This window comes from Alexandromys fortis, unplaced genomic scaffold (genome assembly GCF_014885135.2).
Source record: "Alexandromys fortis isolate MF-2015 unplaced genomic scaffold, M_Fortis_MF-2015_v1.1 scaffold_168, whole genome shotgun sequence".
NCBI classification, from domain to species: Eukaryota; Metazoa; Chordata; class Mammalia; order Rodentia; family Cricetidae; genus Alexandromys; species Alexandromys fortis.
The window spans coordinates 3,224,231-3,243,668 of NW_026068058.1; the positions used below are offsets into that span (position 1 = coordinate 3,224,231).

The 19,438-nt window shown below is 45.1% G+C and overlaps 1 protein-coding gene across 1 annotated transcript in view; it reads left to right on the top strand.

The window, feature by feature from the left end:
* The first annotated feature begins 208 nt into the window (after positions 1-208).
* The window catches only part of Fli1 (Fli-1 proto-oncogene, ETS transcription factor), a 112,878-nt gene continuing 93,648 nt past the window's right edge, over positions 209-19,438 (top strand). The window contains exon 1 of the mRNA XM_050120042.1: positions 209-589. Coding sequence (XP_049975999.1) covers positions 572-589 — 18 coding nt within the window. The 5' untranslated portion in view covers positions 209-571. The remainder of the gene's footprint in view (positions 590-19,438) is intronic.

Genomic DNA, 19,438 nt, shown 5'->3' on the forward strand with positions numbered 1-19,438 from the left:
GGGGGGGAGGTAGTGGGGGAGTTGCAGACTGCAGGAATCAGGGCGCGGACACTGGGCGTAGACCCCGTCATTGTTCCTGGCCAGCTCTTATCTCCCAGGAGCAAGTATCCTGTGTGCGCAGTGCATGAATGTATCTGGGCATCTCCGCGTATATTTATATAGCGAGTGATGCGAAAAGCAGGACTAGGCAAGGAGAGGAAGAGGGGGTGTGGGGGAGGGAAGACAAGAGAGAGCAGAGAAGAGAGAGGAGAGGGCGAGGAGAGAGAGAGAGAGAGAGAGAGAGAGAGAGAGAGAGAGAGAGAGAGATAGGACTTCCTCCCCGATCGCAAAGTGAAGTCACTTCCCAAAATTAGCTGAAAAAAAGTTTCATCCGGTTAACTGTCTCTTTTTCGATCCGCTACAACAACAAACGTGCACAGGGGAGCGAGGGCAGGGCGCTCGCAGGGGGCACTCAGGGAGGGCCCAGGGCGCCAGAGAGGCCGCACCGTGCTAATCTGAAGGGGCTACGAGGTCAGGCTGTAACCGGGTCAATGTGTGGAATATTGGGGGGCTCGGCTGCAGACTTGGCCAAATGGACGGGACTATTAAGGTAAGCAGGGGGTAGTGGGCTCGGGACTCGGGCCGACTGGGGCTGAGGGAGGACTGGACGCCGGGGTCCCGGAAGACGTGGCCGCTCACCCTTCCTTCCGCGCTCCGACTTGCGCGGTCTCCTCTGGGCGGGTGGCGAGTCCCCCCTTTCCGACGAGGCCGACCAGCCTTCCCGCCGAGGGCGATCTATCCCTCACTCCTTGCGCCACAGTGGAGTCCCGCAAGCTTCCACCGCGCCGCATGCGGGGCTGCAAGACCCGGCAGCCGAAACCTGGGGAACCCGGGCGCGGACAGAGTCTCTAGGGCGGGATATCGCCGGGTCGCTTCCCACCCGGCAACCGGGCGCCCTGGCCCCGGCGCCGGGCACTCGCCTGGCCGCCAGCTTCCTCTTGCCAGAGGCCGAGAGCGGCGCGGGCAGGGGCAGCATTCGTTGCTAGCTGGGGTCCCCAATCCCCGGAGACAGTTACAGGGCTAGCTGGTGGTGGGGAGGGGTGCAAGAGAGTGTTGTCTGAGGATCCGGCTAAGGCGGCGGGTCCAGATGGAAGCCCCTGTTTACATGTCAGCCAGACTGGTTTCTCTTCCCCTCACACTGCTGCTGCCCGGCGTTCTGCCGACGCCGGTTGCCCGGACTAACGGCCCGCCTCGCAGCTCCTCCGGCTGGGAATCTCCTGGCTCCGCCGCTCCCCTGAACCCCAAATCTAGCACTCTGTGCATGCGCCAGCTTCAAAACAAGGGTTCCAGGAGCTGTCCTCTCAGTAAGAATTAAACTCCTTTTCACCCACCCTCCTGCGATGGCTGGTTCTGAGCCCGTGGCCCGGGGCTGTCTTGTCGATTCCACCCCCTATCTGCGCCGCCCCGCCTGGGTCTAGGTTGCAAAGGGCAGCCCAGAAGACCCGTGAGTCTGGGTTCCCTGTCACGCTTCAGAACGACTGACTCTTCAGAAAGGGGGAAGTGGGGCTAGGAGCAGAGAAGAGGGACACCCCCTTACGTGACTAGCCTTAAGAGGACTTAGGAGAATGAATGAGACCAGACGTTAGCTTCAAGGTTGCCATACAACACCAAGCAGGAGTTGGTCTGGAAAAACTATCAGGCTGGTGAGGCGGGGGACTGGCAGAGCCCGCCATTCCCCAGAGCTCAGAGGAATGGACTTCCTACCCATGACTTGACTGAAAGGAGGCTAAGGTGTTGGGCTTAGAGAATTCAACAGATTCTTATCTCCTGGGTGGGGACAAAGTGTTTTTATTTTCTAAGTCCTCTCTCTCTCTCTCTCTCTCTCTCTCTCTCTCTCTCTCTCTCTCTCACAACATGCTGACTTAGGTAAAAGGCACCAACTGCAGGAACTTGAAAACAGATGAAATAACTGATTGGAAGGGTTTTTAAGACCATCTAATCGGCACGGTTTTATCAAACTTGAGTGGGTGGGTGAGAGCCCTGCTCTAGAGACCTGAGAGTGGAGGTCACTGGGCCTTTTCACCCGGTTCCTTGCTTCCTCTTGGTGAGTTCAGGCAAGCGCCTACATCCCCAGGTTCAGTAAGCAGATGCCCCTCATAGAACCTCCACATCCCCATTCAGAACACGTTCTACTCGCCCCCTCCCCCAAGACTCCCCTTGGATTCAGAAGGGTGGCAATATGGCTCCAGAGGCTTGATGTGGACACTCTGAAGAGAAATGAAGCAATATCTATGCAGTGTTCAGACCTCTAAACACAGGCCCTGAGCCTTGGAGGAAGCTGTGGTCTGTATACCCAGATGTGTTAACCTCTTTTTATGTACACATTGGGATGGGCATTGAAATCAGCCTTAGACCTGAAGTTTGGCACTTCATACCGAAGATGGGAGTGCGGACTCTTGTAGGATGAATGATTGGAGCTCACCAGCCCCTCCAAAGCCTCCCAAGGATCACCTTGCTTCTCACCTGGTTGACCCAACACCACAGCCACTATAGGTCAATCTCTTTCGTTCCAAACTCTTCTGTGTGCCAAGGCTCTGGAAGATTAGGTCTTTAGTGTAGCCTTCAGCATTTTAGCTATGTAGATGCTGTGGGCTCCTGTCTACATGTAACCGTGAGACTTGGGGATTGCAGCCCCCACTTACAGGATGGTCCAGTGTCATGCTTGCAATAATACTAACAGGTCCTGGATTGGAAGAAAGGTCAACCAACTTCTGATCTTGATGTATGAATTCACAGATATTAAACTGCTTTGAGCCTCTATCTTCATAAAAAATCCCATGGGACTGCCTTACACTTGTGCTTCCAGTGGCTGATCCACTTGCCCACTCTCCTGCCCTATGCTGACAGAGGTCAGAAGACACCAATTTGTAGACGTAAACTCAGAGTGTGAGTTGCCAGATTGAACCACCTGGAGGAATCAGCTTTGAGTGATTCCTCAGATGCGATTTTACACACCTGTGTGCATCTTCCTCAGTCACCAAATTTGAAAATGCCGGTGGGTCTGGGTGCCCAGGATGTACCTGGCTCAGGATGCCAGGGGAGTCTGGTTTTCTTTACAGCAGTGCTCATCGAACCCTTTGGCGTTAGAAACCCCTGATTGTGTTGTCCTTCCAAATCACGTTCTCTACCTATCCAAGGGTGTCTCTTGGGAGAACTCACAAGGGGAGCCTCATAATCTGGTTGCTCTTCTTCAGCTTGAGACAAGTCAACCTGCGATGTTAAACAACGCCCTACCCCACCCCTGCTCCCCACAGTGATATTATCAGTGTTGGAAAGCACGTGATACTGCTCGCTGCTTGAAGAAATGACCTGGTTTCAAAACCCCATCTTCGTTCTAGGCAGGCTTCCTTTGATCAGATTGATGCCATCTGGAGAGGCATGAATGTAAAGAGCCCCATCAAAGATTGGGTATGAACCAGAGAGGAGTTAGACCGGTGCAGAAAATTGAGAAATGAGGAAAGCGAGGAAGGAAGGACTCGGAGAAAGCCTGGGTTCACCCTCATTTCTACTACTTACTGTGTGTGTGTCCTAGTCAGGCTCTTCGCTCCTGAGTCTCAGTTTTCTCATCTGCAAAGTAGGTCTACAGTCGCAGTAAGGATGAGATAAAATCTGCTACTTTAGGTGGATGCGCGTTCACTGAACTTGGTCATGGGTTAGAACTAGAAGAGGTTTGTTGGTCATAATAGTAGAATATAGGTCTGAATTTATCCTTACCCATATTTCATGACTTTGCTTTGTGCTTGTGATGCACTTCTCATGCCTGAGGCTCTACTTCACGTCTTTGGGGGAAACAGCAATTGAATGGCTCTAGAGAAGGTGATAGACACACGTAGAATATGTTTTAGGGCTCACATGTGATGGTGCTGGGGCAGGCAGAAGAACTAGGGTAACACTGCTAATAAGGAGTTGAGATAGCCCTTCTGCAGGACCACTAAATGGTGATAGAGGAAAGAGTGAAGTTGGGGTTGCAGCTGTGGTCTCTGAACCAGAGGAGAGCCTTCTGCCATGCAGAGGGCAGGCTGCTGCTCTCAGGGAGGAGAAACTTGGGAAGGAGCCCTGGGGAGAGGCAGTCAAGAAGGAGCACACCAAAAGGGCAACTTAGGCTTCTGCCCTCCAGGTGGGTTTGTCACCCTCCCACTACTCCACCTCAGTATCACCTAGATTCCCAAGGACTCCAAGCAAACAAGATGGTTATTTTGTCCATCCCCATGCCCACGTGATTGCTCTGAAGTAACTACCAAGTGAACTCTTGCCACTGGAAAGCATTCTTCTCCTACTATTCAGAGTTAGAGATTTGCAGCTTTAGAGATTTGGGGAACGTTCATCCTGACACTTTCGTTTGTCCCCGTAGGAAAACGGAGGCCCGGGACACGAAGTGGGACATGCAATATCACAGGGCGCAAAGTGAAAATTCGGGGTTCCAAGGAAGCAGAGTAGTGTACTTCCCACTATAGCGCGAGGGCATCATTTGTCACGTTAGTTAAAAATCATACAAGAATGCAGAAAGAGCTTCACACGGAGAAATCATGAAACAGCTGGCGCCTTAAACTGATGACACTCTGTAATTTGGTGGCAGATGTATTCTTCCTATCTTAAATTACATCTACACACACATACACACACCACCACCACCACAACAACAACAACCACCAACAGCAGCAACAACACCACAACAGCAACAGAAAGTGACAATGTTCAAAATTTCTGATAGGCTTTCCAAAATGAATCTGCTTTGACTGTATGCAACACAAAAAAAGGTGTTTATTACCAAGAACTACCCAAAATATACCGTTATTTAAATAACCAAGAGGTCCCTCTATTGATGTTGAATTTTTGCCTCTTTAAATAAAACACTCTCAGATATATTAGGACACACCTAATAGATCTGTTTTCTAAACAGGGAAGCAAACAGTCTTTAGTAACAACCCCATTAAATACAATGTATGTATTTAAATTTTCAGTGTCTTCTTTAGTTTGAAGTTGAGCAGTTAGGTTGGTATTGGTTTTAAAAATTGTTTGGCTGATATCAAACCTTTCCCCCACCCCAGAAATATAGCATTAGTCCAATTCCCTCCCACTAAAAACAAAAGAAAAATCTCAGAAAAAATATTTTAATTAATAAACTTCCCCTTTTTCTACCTTAAACCTCATAAAAATATCCACAAACTAAAGTTTCGCAATCTAAAGTTTGATAGGCTTTCAGATGGGATCATTTGTCTTTCTGGATTTAGAATGGGAAGCCTACTACTGGATTTCAGTTAGATGATTGGCTAAATGATGTTGGCACATAATATTTTTGTTTTGAATAATATGAATTTTTGAAGACGGAATTTCAAAGCCTGTCTACCTTTTTGTTTCCGTTGTTTATCGTGTGTGTGTGTGTGTGTGTGTGTGTGTGTGTGAGCATCGGCACACACATGGAGATAGTGGGATGGCCTAGAGTGTTGGTACTCACCTCCCACCTTGTTTGAGATAGGCTCTCTTTGCTGTTAGCTGCTGTATACAATAGTCTTGCTGGCTCAGGGTCTTCCAAAGAATCTCCTGTTTTGCCTCCCATCTCGCAGTAGAGTCCCTGGGAGTAAAGACTTGTGCTTTGTCTGTCTGGCTTTATATGTAACTCTGGGCATTCAAACTCAGTTTCTCAAACTTGTGTGGCAAGCACTTTAACCACTGAGCCATCTGTCCAGCATGCTTTTGTTTGTTTGGGGGAAAGTCTGTCTCAAACTCACCATGTATTTAAGGATGATGCTGGACTTCTGAGCTCTCGGCTTTCACCTCCTGGGTGCTGGGATTACAGGAATGCACCATCATGCCTGGCTATAATACATTATTTTTAGTCATTACAAAGTTCTGCAGGTGTTTTTCTCTGCAGAAGGCTACACCCTGTTTCATTTTCTGTTTCTTTCATTTCTGCCATATTCATGTCATTCATGCTAGTCACTTCATTAATAGATGGTGCTACCAAATGATGTCACTTAGTAATACACTTCGGGTTGTTTCTCCAGAGGTAATAAAAGGAATCATTGTCCATTCCCCTTGCTGTCACTCCTGGGTCTCGCATCTTTGAGATGTAGTAATCTCTAGAATACCAGTATTCTGTGTGAAGTGGACACTGTCTGCTGACCAACCATATCGATGCAACTGCACAATTGCTGTGCAGAGTCAGACGTGGTGACCTGTCTGGGATTCTCAACTAGAGGATGAGCTGCGTGCGCCAATGGGATTGCTAGGTGTCATTGCAGCCCGTGCAAGCAAAGGACAACCCGAGCTGCACACACGCACGCAAAGATGTAATGAGAAGAGTTGCACGCGCAGTTTCTTGGCCCTTGCAAAGCACATTCACATGCTCCCTTAGCATAAGTGAATCTGGAAGCTGGCCTTGAGATATGGATAGACTTGCACATGGTAATATGATCAAGAGCTTTGGAGAGGAAATGCATTTGGGGAGGAGGTGGAAAGATTAAAGAGAAGCAGAATATGGAAATATTGTGATAAAGAACTCGGGTTTTAAAAAATATACAATAAGAAATAATGATTTTTAAATTTTTTTATGATTGTCTTCATAGCTGTACAAATCCCTTCAGTCAATGGAGAAGACGGGTTTTTATAAACTCGACTAGAAGCTTCTAGTAAATCATCAGGACTAGGCAGCAAGTGTTGAGTTTGAGGAAGCAGAAAGGTCTTCAAGATGATGCTTACTAAGCAGGCATTGAGTGGGGGAGGGAAAATTCCATCGCTTTGGGTTTGATAAACATATGATTAGCCAAGAGTGGAGCATCACACTTGCCTGCGTTCTCAACACTTAGCAGGTAGAGACCAGAGTACCCCAAGTCCAAGGACAGCCCAAAACACATGGTGATTTCACAGTCAGACTGAGCTACATGCCAAGACCATATTTCAAAAACCCAAGGACTGTGAATTTGGCTCAGGGGTTAAGCATGTGCAGAGTACACACAGGACTTGATCGGATCCCCAAAACTGTGAAAAATGTTTAAAAAACATTGTTCGCTGCATTTGCTCCCTCAAATATGACCTTTTGCCCAGTGTTCTGGGAAATCTCGCCATGAGCTATCTCTTTAATTGGGAGGGCTATCCTAGTGACAAGGGCAGCTCTTTTTACCAGTGAACAGATGGTGATACTGACCATGAAAAAGGGTTTTTTTCCCTGAGACTCAAATCAAACTTCTATGGAAATTCAGAGAAGTGTGACCTTCTCTCATGAGGAGGTCTGGCCCATTGCCTCCATCCCAAGCGCTGACATTTCCTCTGATCAAACCAAGATTCAGAGACTTTTGTCCCTCATCCCAGGAGGGGCTGAGACAGAAGGGAGAGCACACTTCCAGTCCTTCCACTTTCCAGCACTTTCAGAATCACTCAAACCCAAAGGCTTTAAGGTATTTCCTATCTTTAGGGAACAACATACCTGCCATTTACTTTATGATCAAAATCTCTGAGTATGAAAGTTTTCAAAACCTCAAGGAAGACACAGATTTGAATACTGTGGAATGATTTCCCAAGAGCAGGCCCATGTACTGGGTCGGAGCTTTGCATCCGAGGTCACGAAAGACCTTAGATCACATTTCAGTGCTCACATGCAAGAAACCTGAATTACGGGTGCCAGGGGAGCTGTAACCTTGATTTTTCTAGACACGTGTGACTTTCACAAATCTACGAGGATCTAACATACCAGACGTAGATTTGTTCAATCTGAATATTCACGGATTCATTGATTTTGTGTGGAAAGGAGACCTCGTCTGAAAGCGGGCAATTGTATCCTACCACTCGTGCAGGAAAAAGGCAAAAGCAATCAGGTTAATGTTAAAAATTGCTCAGTTTCTAACTTGTCTTTATGTTGACTCTGTTATAATCCACAGAAGCATATGCTTGGGTTGAAATGTATATGTCCACAGAGTCATTTCTGATTTAGATACTCACCATTTCATTCATACTCAATCATTTATTCATTCACCCAAGTTGAATAGTCCTAGCAACGTCAGTGCTCTGGAAATGACCCGCCTCTGTCAACGGAAACAAGATGTCTCCACTTCTTGAGATTTCTAGAGAGTAGAAGTTTCTCTACTTCCTTATTTTGAGTTCTGATGATCTGTGATTCCAAAGAAGGCAATGGCCATTTGGAGGGACTACTTATACCTAGATTAATGCTATGGAGACACTAGGCATAACGTCTCAAGGTGCCAGCAGTGTAGAGATCCACGGCCCCTCTATCTGAGGTGATACTAGTTAGTCTCTTATCTAGACATTTTACTGAGGCGATATTAGTATCTCATGTAGACATTTTTGGAAATCCAGAGCTTGAGTCAAGGAAATTCCTCCTTCTTTCTCTCCCCAGGTCTCCAATATCTATATTAACACAGAAAGCAAAGTAAAAACAACAACAACAACAAGGGCCCCCTGTGTCTCAGGGACAGAGGAGCATGGCCAAGGCGCTCTGCTTCTTCACTCACAGCACACAACACACAGGCAAACTGGGGAGGTAAACGAGAGCTCTCAGAGACTGTGTCTCAGACTCATGGTCAGGCCCAAAGACCACTTACAGACCAATAGAAAAAGACTACTTGATAGGAAATGGACAAAGATACTAGAAGAAGAAATACAAATAAACAATCAGCTTAGATTCTCAAGCCTGTGCCTATGTAAAGATCTTCAAATGAAAATAGTGCGTCTCTTACCAGCGTGACCTAAGTGAACAACGAGAAAGTAATACTGTACTATGCTAGAAAGGGTGACTGCCTTACCCTTACCTGTGTTCATTCAGCTACCTAAGATGTAGCTACAAGATGCTTATAGCAGCAGCTTTATAACGGCAAAACATGAAAAATGATTGAAGTTTATTATCAGGATGGTACTAGATAAATAATAAAGGAGGATATGCACAAGAGGATGTCATGCCAATGTTAGATGGAATAAATAATTCTTATAGATGCTGATCTAGAAAGCTCTCACTGAAATATATAATATTAATGAGTTATGTATAAAATGTATAAAAATGAAAATGACAGGCTGCATAGTCAGTCCGTTTATGGAAGAAATCTAAGCACATGAATGTATGATCTTTTTACGCCCAAATAATTTCTAGAGGTATATGCAAGTTAAAACCAGGTACCCTTGAATATGAAAAAGTAGATGTTTATCTTTCATATCATGAATTCAGGCAGCATACTATTTCTTAATCATTCGTATATATTATTTTTACATTTTAAAATATGCAAAAAATTAAAATGTTCTGTTGGAAATAGATTATAGAAACCACACTGACCAGAATGCACGGATCCCAGAGACTTGAGACCCCCTTTCTGTGACAGAGCGTGGCTGAGAATTCACATGCAGCGTTGCTAGTCCTGGCTGCACCTCAAAGCAATTCCTGGCTCTTGGGCAAGTCCCCTGGCTTCTGCTACTCACACGCCATTTCTTTGCTTAATCTGTTCATGTGTAAACTGAGTTACAATGGCAACATTCTCTTCCAATCCCAAAATTCATCCTGGCCAGGTTGTGCACTCTGTGTCTGATTTTGGAGTGTAGGTGGCTGAACCCTTTGACCTTCTTTCTGGCCTAGTGTGGTTGCTCTAAGATCTCAAAGTTAAGTAGTTCTAGCAGGTGACGCCCAGGACCAGCCACCGCTGGGCTGTTACAAGGTGCTTTGTGAGTTTCTGGGAGCCCTGTTTTCTCCACTGGCAATTCATGGGGCAATGGTTTGAGCCCTGTGTATTGACACCATCTAAGAATAGGGCCCAACCCTGCACCAGGGTCTCAGACTCTTAAAAATTTAGTCTTGTTTAAAACCCCCAAACACATTTGGCTCCAAAAACTTTACTCTGGACTTTTTAAAAAATCCTCTTTAATTGAAGGGAAATTGAATTTGTCTGGTTTTTATTCATTTACACTTAACTCTTAAGAAAACAATATTTTTTGAGAACTTATTTGATGTCTAAGAAGAATGTTGAGTTTCTTAATGAGTTTTCTGGAAGGCTTTTAATTTTTTTCTGCTTCTTAAAACAGGAAGTGGTGCCGTGCTCTGGGCAAACATAGTCTGCCCAGAAGGCCCCAGTTCGGTGTGAAGTAGTATCACTGGCCATGTGTGGACCCCGTGGCCCAACTAAAGCCTCTTTTCTTCTAGTCCTTACCTCAGATTGGATGCATTATTCATTTTCCACCTAAGGGTCATAAAAACTTGGATAAGCCGAGTCATAAGGAAAAAAACCTGGTTGTTAATCTGTCTTTAGCCACTGATTTCTGGCCCTTAAGATATACTTAGCCTTGGTCCTTGTACCAATCCTATGGGTCTGTATTGTTTCCATTTGGAGCAACTGAGTAGCTGATTCAAGGTCATTTATTGGGTAGAAAGGGGAAAGCCATTACGTGGACCCAATCCTGATTGCCTCCAATGTTTATGGAGTTTAGTCAGTGTGAAAAATCACCAAACTGACAGATGCGTGTCCATGTGGTTTAGGATTCAAAGCCTAACTCTCCTGCTTCCTTCTTTGTTTTGCCTACTGGCGTTGGATCCGAGGTTCTGCACATGTTCTAGGCAAGCGCTTTGCCGCTGAACAATAATCAAAGCAAGGGTTTTTTTTTTTATTTTGTTTTGTCTTTTATTTGCTATTTGTTTTTAGCCAGGGTTTTGCTAAACTGTTCAGGTTGGATCTGAACTCACTCTCTCCCCTAGGCAGGCCTAGAGTTTTCAGTCCAACTGCCTGGACCACGAGGCTGAGCGCTCACCCACCTTGTGAGGAATGCACAGGTTCTGCTATTTCTAGTCGCCCACCGTGACTTGTGAGCACAGCTCTTGCTGGTCAGAGTCATTCCACTGCTCATACTCCATCACCAATTATATAGGAAGACTTTAGCCCCGTGTATCCAGGGGAAAAAAACCAGCCCGACTTTGTTGCAGGTGTGGCAGCAGGCGGGCAAGAGGCAGACTGTGAAATTGCTGGGCTCTATTTTCCCATAACGAGCCGCAGTGGAGAAACGAGGCAGGTTCTCTACTGGACAGAAAGCGAGCAGATACTTGGACTTGACCACGCTTCCTCTTCTGTCTCCCTCCTTTGCTCTTTGTCCCTCCTCCTCTAACTCCTGCTCCCTGCTTCATCCTCGTTCATTCCTGTGCTCTTAAAACTACACACAAACTTTAAGTAAGAGGACGGATTTGGGCAGTTATGAGAACACAAAGAAGGGAGTGTTCTGCGAAGGCTAAAGGAAACGGCCGAGCAAGGCTGACTCCGGGCTCCAGTTTCTCCTGAGCAGCGGTTCTTGTTATTTCAAGGCGCACTGACTATAGAAGCATCCAAAGCCACTGCACATCAGTTCCTTTTATCAGCCCAAGTGAGACTTCCTGTGGACTGGCCCAGCTTCCTGATAGATTTCCTTTTTCCTTTGGCAGAACAAAGAACACCATAGCTCTGAGGATCCTTGGGAGCAAACATAATTTAGCACTACAGCGTCTATTATTTTAAAGTTCCATTCTCCACGCCTAAGGCCAGATGCTCACCTTCACATTCTTCTTCCACAGCATTCTGTCAGCATGTGGGGAGGCCCGTGTGAGACTATTAGGGCTCAGGGGCCCACCTGAATATATCCGACTTGTGGTTTCATTTTTCGTTTTTAAAACATGGAAAACGAAGGCAACAGTTTGTGTGCCTGTCTCGCCTCTCACAACAACTCTGGGACAGTGTCTGCTTGATATGTCCCTCCTTTGAACGCTTGCAGATTAAGGGGGCATTGGGCAGAAAAGACAGATTAGGTCCCAAGATTCAGTGCCTTGGGAAGTGAGAAGTGGGCAAATCGACCATCAGCATAGATTATGGATCTATATTCCCTAAAGGACACATTCCATAATAAATGTGGTTCCAGAGTGAAGGCACTGGGGCTTACAAGGACTTTGATCCTTGATCCGGTTCCGGTTCCATTCCTGACCGCTGTCATGCTCCAGATGAAGAACTGGGAAGGACACCCATTCTGTAGGTACCACTTTGAGGAGCTAAGAAATCACATTACGAAGGTGGGCTTTTTGTTTATGATAACCAGTGTCTTAGAACAAAAAAATATTCACACTGGCATCTACTCTTTGGCACGGGCATCTCAAGAAGAGCAATTCATTGTGATTAAGTGATATGAAATTCTTTTAGCCCAGTTCTTCATGGTAAGAGCTCTAGAAAGAAACAGGTTGAAAGGATGTTCTTCAAAGAACAAAATAATTCAGATACTCTCCGGGAAGAAGAGCGTGGGTGAAGGTGTGCATCTGCGCTGGGGTAGTCAGGGTTGGTGATACCAAGTGGAAGGAGGAGACTTGAGTCATCGCGTGTATTGTTGGTTTTCAGATACTTCAGTCTGCGTCCGTCTTTGTACCCAGGTCTGATACTTTCGGGCCTTCTAGAAAAAAGACCCCTGAATTCTCTTTAGCCCTTGACACACTGTAAAGAACTGCTCAGATATGACTCCATCTTCCTCCATAATAGAGTCCACAAGTACCATAATGAAATCTCACTCAGCGATGATCTTTAGGACACCCCTATAGGGTCCAAGGCTTTAGGGACACCTGTACTTCCTGTATTTCCCAGAAGATAATGAACATTCTCTTTCTCTGCTTTAGGAAAAGGGCATACAAACCATCTTTCCCAGAAAGCTTTGGGGATGGATCCTGCGGTTGGGGTTTGCTGCTCTGGGCTGCTAAGCTGTTCCTTCTGGAGAGTCACAGATCTGTATGGATTGTCCGAGTCTGCACTGTAGTGAAGGAAACAACACAGCTCACTCCCTCACCCGCACCTCCCCGCTCTCCCTGCCTTTGACCCCCAAGAGTCTTGTGGACCAGCCATTCTCAGGCAGTGGGGCCTGCCCGAGTTCGTTGCAATTAATCTTTTTCTTCCCATCAGTGTGGACTGGGTTTGACCCAGACTCTTCCCTTCCCAGAGCACCCTCTTAAAATTTTTTTTTAAAACCCTATGTGTATTTCATGGGAAATTTCACACGCCTGTTTCTGATTCATTTTCAATTAAAGGCTCAAAATACTGGTTTTGTAAGAGCCCTTTGATGATTCCGAATTTTGTTGGTTCATTCTTTCTGTCCTCCTAAATGTCCATAGAAGTTTATTAAATGTCACTCCCACATTTGCATGCTTAATTGTTACAAAATAATTGGAAACAGGAGAGGCTGTTTTATTACTGTGCACAATGCAAGAGCATTTATGGAGTGTGGAGAAAGAAATGTCTTAGAGATGAAAAATAAGGGCAGAGGTGAATGTCTTATAGTAAGGTCTAGTGGGGTCTCAGCGCTCAGACTTTTCTGGAAGGGAAAAAGGAGTGTTGTAAAACACACGAGTGTCTCCTACTTCATTCAACTGGAGCTCATGGGCCCTCGTTTAGCGAGGCAGCCTCATCAGAGAGGGAACAGGTAGACTGGCTGTTTTGAGATACTAATTTGAATGGGTTTTTAAATTCCTTCTGATTAGAGGGAGTTAAGAGGTCTGTAATCACCACAAGCCTCATTCTTCATTTCCTTCTTGGTCATGAGGAACATGGGTGGCAAGCCCGTCTAGGTACACCTCTGTACGAGCTCTCTAGCACTCATAGAAGTTTCTGGAGTCTATGTGTCTGTCCTCTAAAAAGCTTAAGTGAGCCCCAGGTTTTGTGCCTGGTCTTGCTTAGGCCAGCTGGGTGCCATTGGACATGCTAGTCTGTCTTTCTTAACTTCATCTTTTCTGTCTGCACAAAAGAATTGAGATGAGCAGAATGTGCTCCGTGCCCCTGTGGACTTTGTAACAGTCTGGACGACTGAGATGCCGTGGGCTTCTTGAAGAAAAGCATCGATTCATAACTCCAGTTTGAGTAACAACTGGGTTGCTGATTTGAAGGATATTCATGTTGCCAGGGGTATGCCAAACTTGGAGCCTCAGTTGGACTCTTCAGAGAGAGAGAGAGAGAGAGAGAGAGAGAGAGAGAGAGAGAGAGAGAGAGAGAGGAGACAGAGAGCCTGTCTACTTCTCTTTCTTGTGCGGAACTCCCTACTAATAGTCTGTCAGTTGAAGTTTGAACATGTAACTTCGTGTTCACACAACGCAATGCGCAAACAATGCCGTGTGCGGTCGAGTTACTTCTTGCCTAAGAAAGGTGATGCAAATTCTTAGTGGAATTGGTAGAGGCTTACTGTAGTGTTTTGTCAGATACCGTGGTGGTGACAAAAGGATTTTTTTGAAAATTTAAAGACTGCTCAGCTGGGGAGATGATTCAGTAAAGAAAGTGGTTGCCATCAAAATGTGAGGCCCCAAATTTGAATCCTCAGATTTCGTATAAAGCTGCTTGCAAGAGCGGACGTCAATAATCCCGATATTCCTATAATCATGTGAGAGACTGAGATATGGGTGCGAGTCCCCAGAAGCTTGTAGGCCAGCTAGTCTGCAATACACAAAAGCAAACAAGGGGAGACCCTGTCTAAAACAGGATGGAAGATGTGGACCACATCTGAGCTTGTTCTCTGACCTCCACAATCATTCCATATCATGAACACACACACACACACACACACTCACACACATACAGATTTTTAAGCATTAAGCTTGAATACTTAAATTCAATCCCACTCGTTTTCAGTTGTGTTATCATAGGGTGGACACAAACTTTCCTCTCAGTTCCTATCTGCAAAGTAAGGATGACAATGATAATAACAATTAGTATCACAATAGCACTTTCTACCTGCATTATTAAGTATCAGACACAAAAGATGCACAAAGGAAAGGTACTTTGTCATTGTTGATCATGGCTGTATACATCTTTAATTCCCGCACTGAGGAGAGTGAGGCAGGAGAACTAAGTTCCAGGCCAGGATGAGCTACATAGCAAGGCCTTATGTCGAGAGAGAGAGAGAGAGAGAGAGAGAGAGAGAGAGAGAGAGAGAGAGAGCTCATTTTATAAAAGTAAAGGACACACAAGTTATACTCTTTTCCTCCTGGTCAGCATTTAAATGTAACAATAAATGTTGCTCCCCCGCCCCTGGCACTAAGATTTCCAAAAATGGTTGAATTTGGTTGGATTGGCCAATTAGCTACTTAACTCATATCTCTTTGTTCACATAGACTTCATCTCTAGCAGTGCACCCCACAGATCAAACGTTCCTTATTCCTCTTTTCCCTCCCTTGTATCCGGCTATTGTTTTGGTTGTGAAACTCCCAACTCAATCAATGGGGTTTTTGCGTAAAAAGCATAAAGAGATGGCAGGATGTGACTGTGGACTCAGGAATTCCAAGCTTGTGCTGTTGATAAAGAGACTCATGTCAAACAAACAAAAGCAAAGGCCGTTAGAGAAACAGCCGGTCCAACCTGAGCTACGTAGGCCCATTGTTTTCAGGTTTATGTCTGCCTTTCTAGAGCCATGAGATCCTCACCTATAAAACACATGACCTTTCCCGAGCATTCCCTAGGAAGAATAGTGAAATCACCCATTTTGGCTGGCCAGATGCTTTCTGGGTGCCTCGTCCCATTCTCCTAGGACCTGTCTTCTCAGTATCTCCCCAACCCTATTTTTTTTTGTTGGGGTCAATGTAGGGAATAACGGTGGCCCTCACCCAATGAGCCCAAGGAGGGTTTTCTTTACTCTCGCGGCCTTCTCAGCACTTTAAGAGAGTCACATCTCTGTCCTAGTGTTGCACTAAGCCATCAAATATGATGATGTCATCAGAGCTGGTGCGAAGAAGAAAGTTTGCCCCACCCTACCTGGACTGAATTAATCAAATGGAAAGATGGGAAATTAAGTTTCCTCTTTGCATTTTAAGCGTTGTGCGTGTATTTCAGTCTGAAATTAAGAACTCCTTGGGTCAGTCATTTTCTGTGTAGGGTTGAACTACTGCATGCATTGACTTTATTCCTGACCAACAGGAATGACATTTCCAAGTCCATGTAGCTGAACACTACTACTGTTAGAGCAAGATCAAGCCTGCTGCCTTCCTCTCCTGGAAAATAAAACAAAGTTATTCTCCAAATCTATATACCTCATTGAATGAACATTCTGCATTTCCCCCAAAAATCTGAGATCAAAGGTAAAAAGATTACTAAATATCACAATTACCAAACACACACACACACACACACACACACACACACACACTTCAAATTAGAAAAGTCACATCACTGAATGGAAGCAAAGGCGCCTTTCAGAATTCTTCTGTTAGTTGGTATCAACTGTTTTATAAGGTTTAATTGTAGACAGTTTCTGACAAACACAATGTCCTAAATCTTTACCATAGCCCATGTCGTGCCCAGATATTTACAACATATTCAGACAACTAATATATTGCTTTCTGGTCTTTTCAGGAACATATTCTTGGGTTCTATTTGAGTAAAGGGGTTATATTTGATAGTTCTGTGTCTGGTGGTCAAATACTTAACAAAACAGACTTATACAGGTAAAGAATTGTTTGGGCTTATAGCTTCAGGGAGTCTCAGTCCATCCTAGGGAAGAACCATGGTAGAGTTCTTGTCATTGCAATTGTGTGGTGTGATGCCTCCTTGCTTCAAAGTGGACCAGAAACCCAAGAACATTCTACAGTCAGGAATGGGGTTTTAGCTTTTGAAGACCTGTCCCTAGGGACTGACTTCCTTGAGCCATCATTTGCCTCCCATAATTTCCATATTTTCCCTAAACATCACAATCAGCTGGGAAAATGAGCCCTCAGAACACAAGCCCACAGGGGGCATTCAGCAATTAGCTTACAACAGGGAGTAATATTTTTAAGGTGCTATAAGAAAGTCAAATACATCGATTTTAAGTTATTCATGATTAAGAAACTCCCCTAGAGATATGACTGCTGGATGCACCTTTTTGGGAAGGGAAGGGAGATTGAGCTAGAGTCTCACTTATAATCCTGGATGGCCTGGAACTTGCTACATAGATTAGGTTGGCCTCAAACTGTCGGTTATCCACCTGCCTCCTGAGTTCTGGGATTAAAGGCATGATACATCCCTGATATATTAAAGCCATTACACACTCCTGAGCTCATGGGATTAAAGGGACAAAATACCTTTTAAAAGAAGAGATTTAGGAAACCTTATTAGTGATTCTGAGCCTTCTTGTCCCTGTTTTAGAGGCCAAAGCAAATGGAAGATTAAGGCCCTTGTCTTTATTTGTTGTCCAAATGAACCTTCTGCTAGAAGGAACATATCCTGTTCTTCCCTGACCAATATGACAGTGAGAGTGGCTATATTGAGATGTGAGATGCCCCTAGTGCAAAGAAGGATTTTTTTTTGAGATAAAAGTAATTTTTTTTTTTTACCACAGAGCCCAGGATAGCCTCGAACTGTTGGTCTCTTGCCTCATCCTGTCCAGTGTTGAAACTGTAGGCGTGTACCACTACGCTCAACTCAAGGAAGCACTTTTTAATTCAATTTAATGTAATTTTAAATAATACCAATAAAATTACTGTCCAAACCATCATCTTAAACTCTGGGTTGAGTCGGAAGGATCTGCTTACATGCGTTCTTTTTATGAGCAGTGGGTTTGTTGTGTACATGGAGATCGGTGCTTCCATTAATCCTTCTGTTATTGTCGTCTTATTGCTTTCTGAGACAGTCTCTTGTAGCCCTGTGATCTCAACCACACTATGTAATAACACTGACCTTGAAGTCCTGGTTCTTTTGTCTCTGTCCCCCATTACAGCTATGAGCCACCAGGCTTAACTACCACCATTACCCTATGATGAATTTCAAAATGAGGTGCAGTTGATGTTCAGTGTTGCCCGGTTACCATCCATGCTTGCCTGGTTTCCACAACCAAATCTCTGCAGACCACTAAAAATATAATGCTAAATTTTCCCTTGTGTGATAATGGAGGCCATAGAATTTTACCAAAAGGGTATTTACAAGTCATGACTGAATATGTACTTGATTTGTTGAAGAACAATATGGGTCTCGGTATATACCCTCTTGTTGGAAGAATAAGGTTGGCCAAAGAGTAGCCCTTACATAACACAGTAACTTTGCTTTCCTCTTTGAAAACTACTGGCATGGACCCACATTCTTCGTAAGGTTGTTTTCAGCTCTAATGCTCTCTGCTTTATGCCACCATGAAAATATGATTTCCTATTGCGCAGGGCTCCATACTCTTAACAGATGCTTTGTTTCTTTAGTTCCCACATCGCTGTGACTCTTTGTAAGAGGACTTCTCCTTAACTATCAATGTGAACAAAGTAACTTAATTGGGGAAATAACCAGCTGGATGGTCCAGGAAAGTCAATTTCCCTCTAGAGTATTCTTTCTAAACCTATTTTGTTTTGGGGGTGCCTTGGTTTTAAAGATGTGCGTTCTTAGTATCCCAAGAGGTAAAGTAACTTATCTACAGCCTTCCTGCCCTGTCCCCGAGCTAATGGCATTATGGATGCCCTGCTGTACTCCGTAGAGCTTTGGAATCATCATCAGATTAAACCCCGCATCCTTCTCCTGGAAACATTTGGCCTCATTGCTAAGTTCTCTCCCTTGATGAGACCCATGGTGGCTTTTGGATCGTACATGTTCAGGTCCACGTCATTGTGGAGACCAATTCTGTGTCTATCACTACATCTCTAGCATGGACTTGTGAGTCGGGTTGTTTAAAACGAAAATGGACAGACTCTTCCAAGAAAATGAGGTCGAGTTCCCCTGAGGTCTAACTACCTTACAAGTTTTGAGGGTGGTGGACTGTTGTGGTCCTGATTCATACCAAAACCACCCTCCAGGAAGAATAAAATGCACACCTGCCCACAGGCCACAGCGAGTGCCCAGGGTCGAGCAGCCTCATCCTGGTTACTTGAAGGATTTAAAGTGGTCCTGTAGCTGTGCATTTTCACCGTAACTTCTCACGCCTTGAAATACTTTCCCTCCGTCCTTCTCAGATTATTAGGTGAAGGCGCCATCATGTTTTCAGGGTCTGGATGTTTCTTTGTAAGGCTTGCTCTGAGCGCTGGGAAGGCCTGGACTTTGCCAGTTTTTCTTTGTGTCATAAGCACATGACATGTCTTTATGTATTCCCTGAATAGTTTCCATGTGCCAGAGACCAAGGTACAGTAGTAAAAAGGATAGCTGTAGTTCCTGCTTTGGCAGAAGTTATACTCAAGCTGAGCAAGCAGGTATTTAGCCCTAAGGGTTCTGTGTGAAAGGGGAACTGGGGAGTGCCTCAGAGTCTGACATGGGGACCTAACCTAGTCTCAGAGGTCAAAGGTTTCCCTAAGGAAGTAACATTTGTGCTGAACCCTGAATGATAAGCGGGAGCGAGTATGAAAGAGAGCAGGCTTTTGATAAGTCTTTGCTAATGACTGGATAGATGAAACGCCTGCTTCACTCCGTGGCCACTCCAGACCCTGCTAAATTAGGTCTCAGAAGCTTAGTCATTGTAACCATGGCACTATCTGTGTGGCCACAAGTCA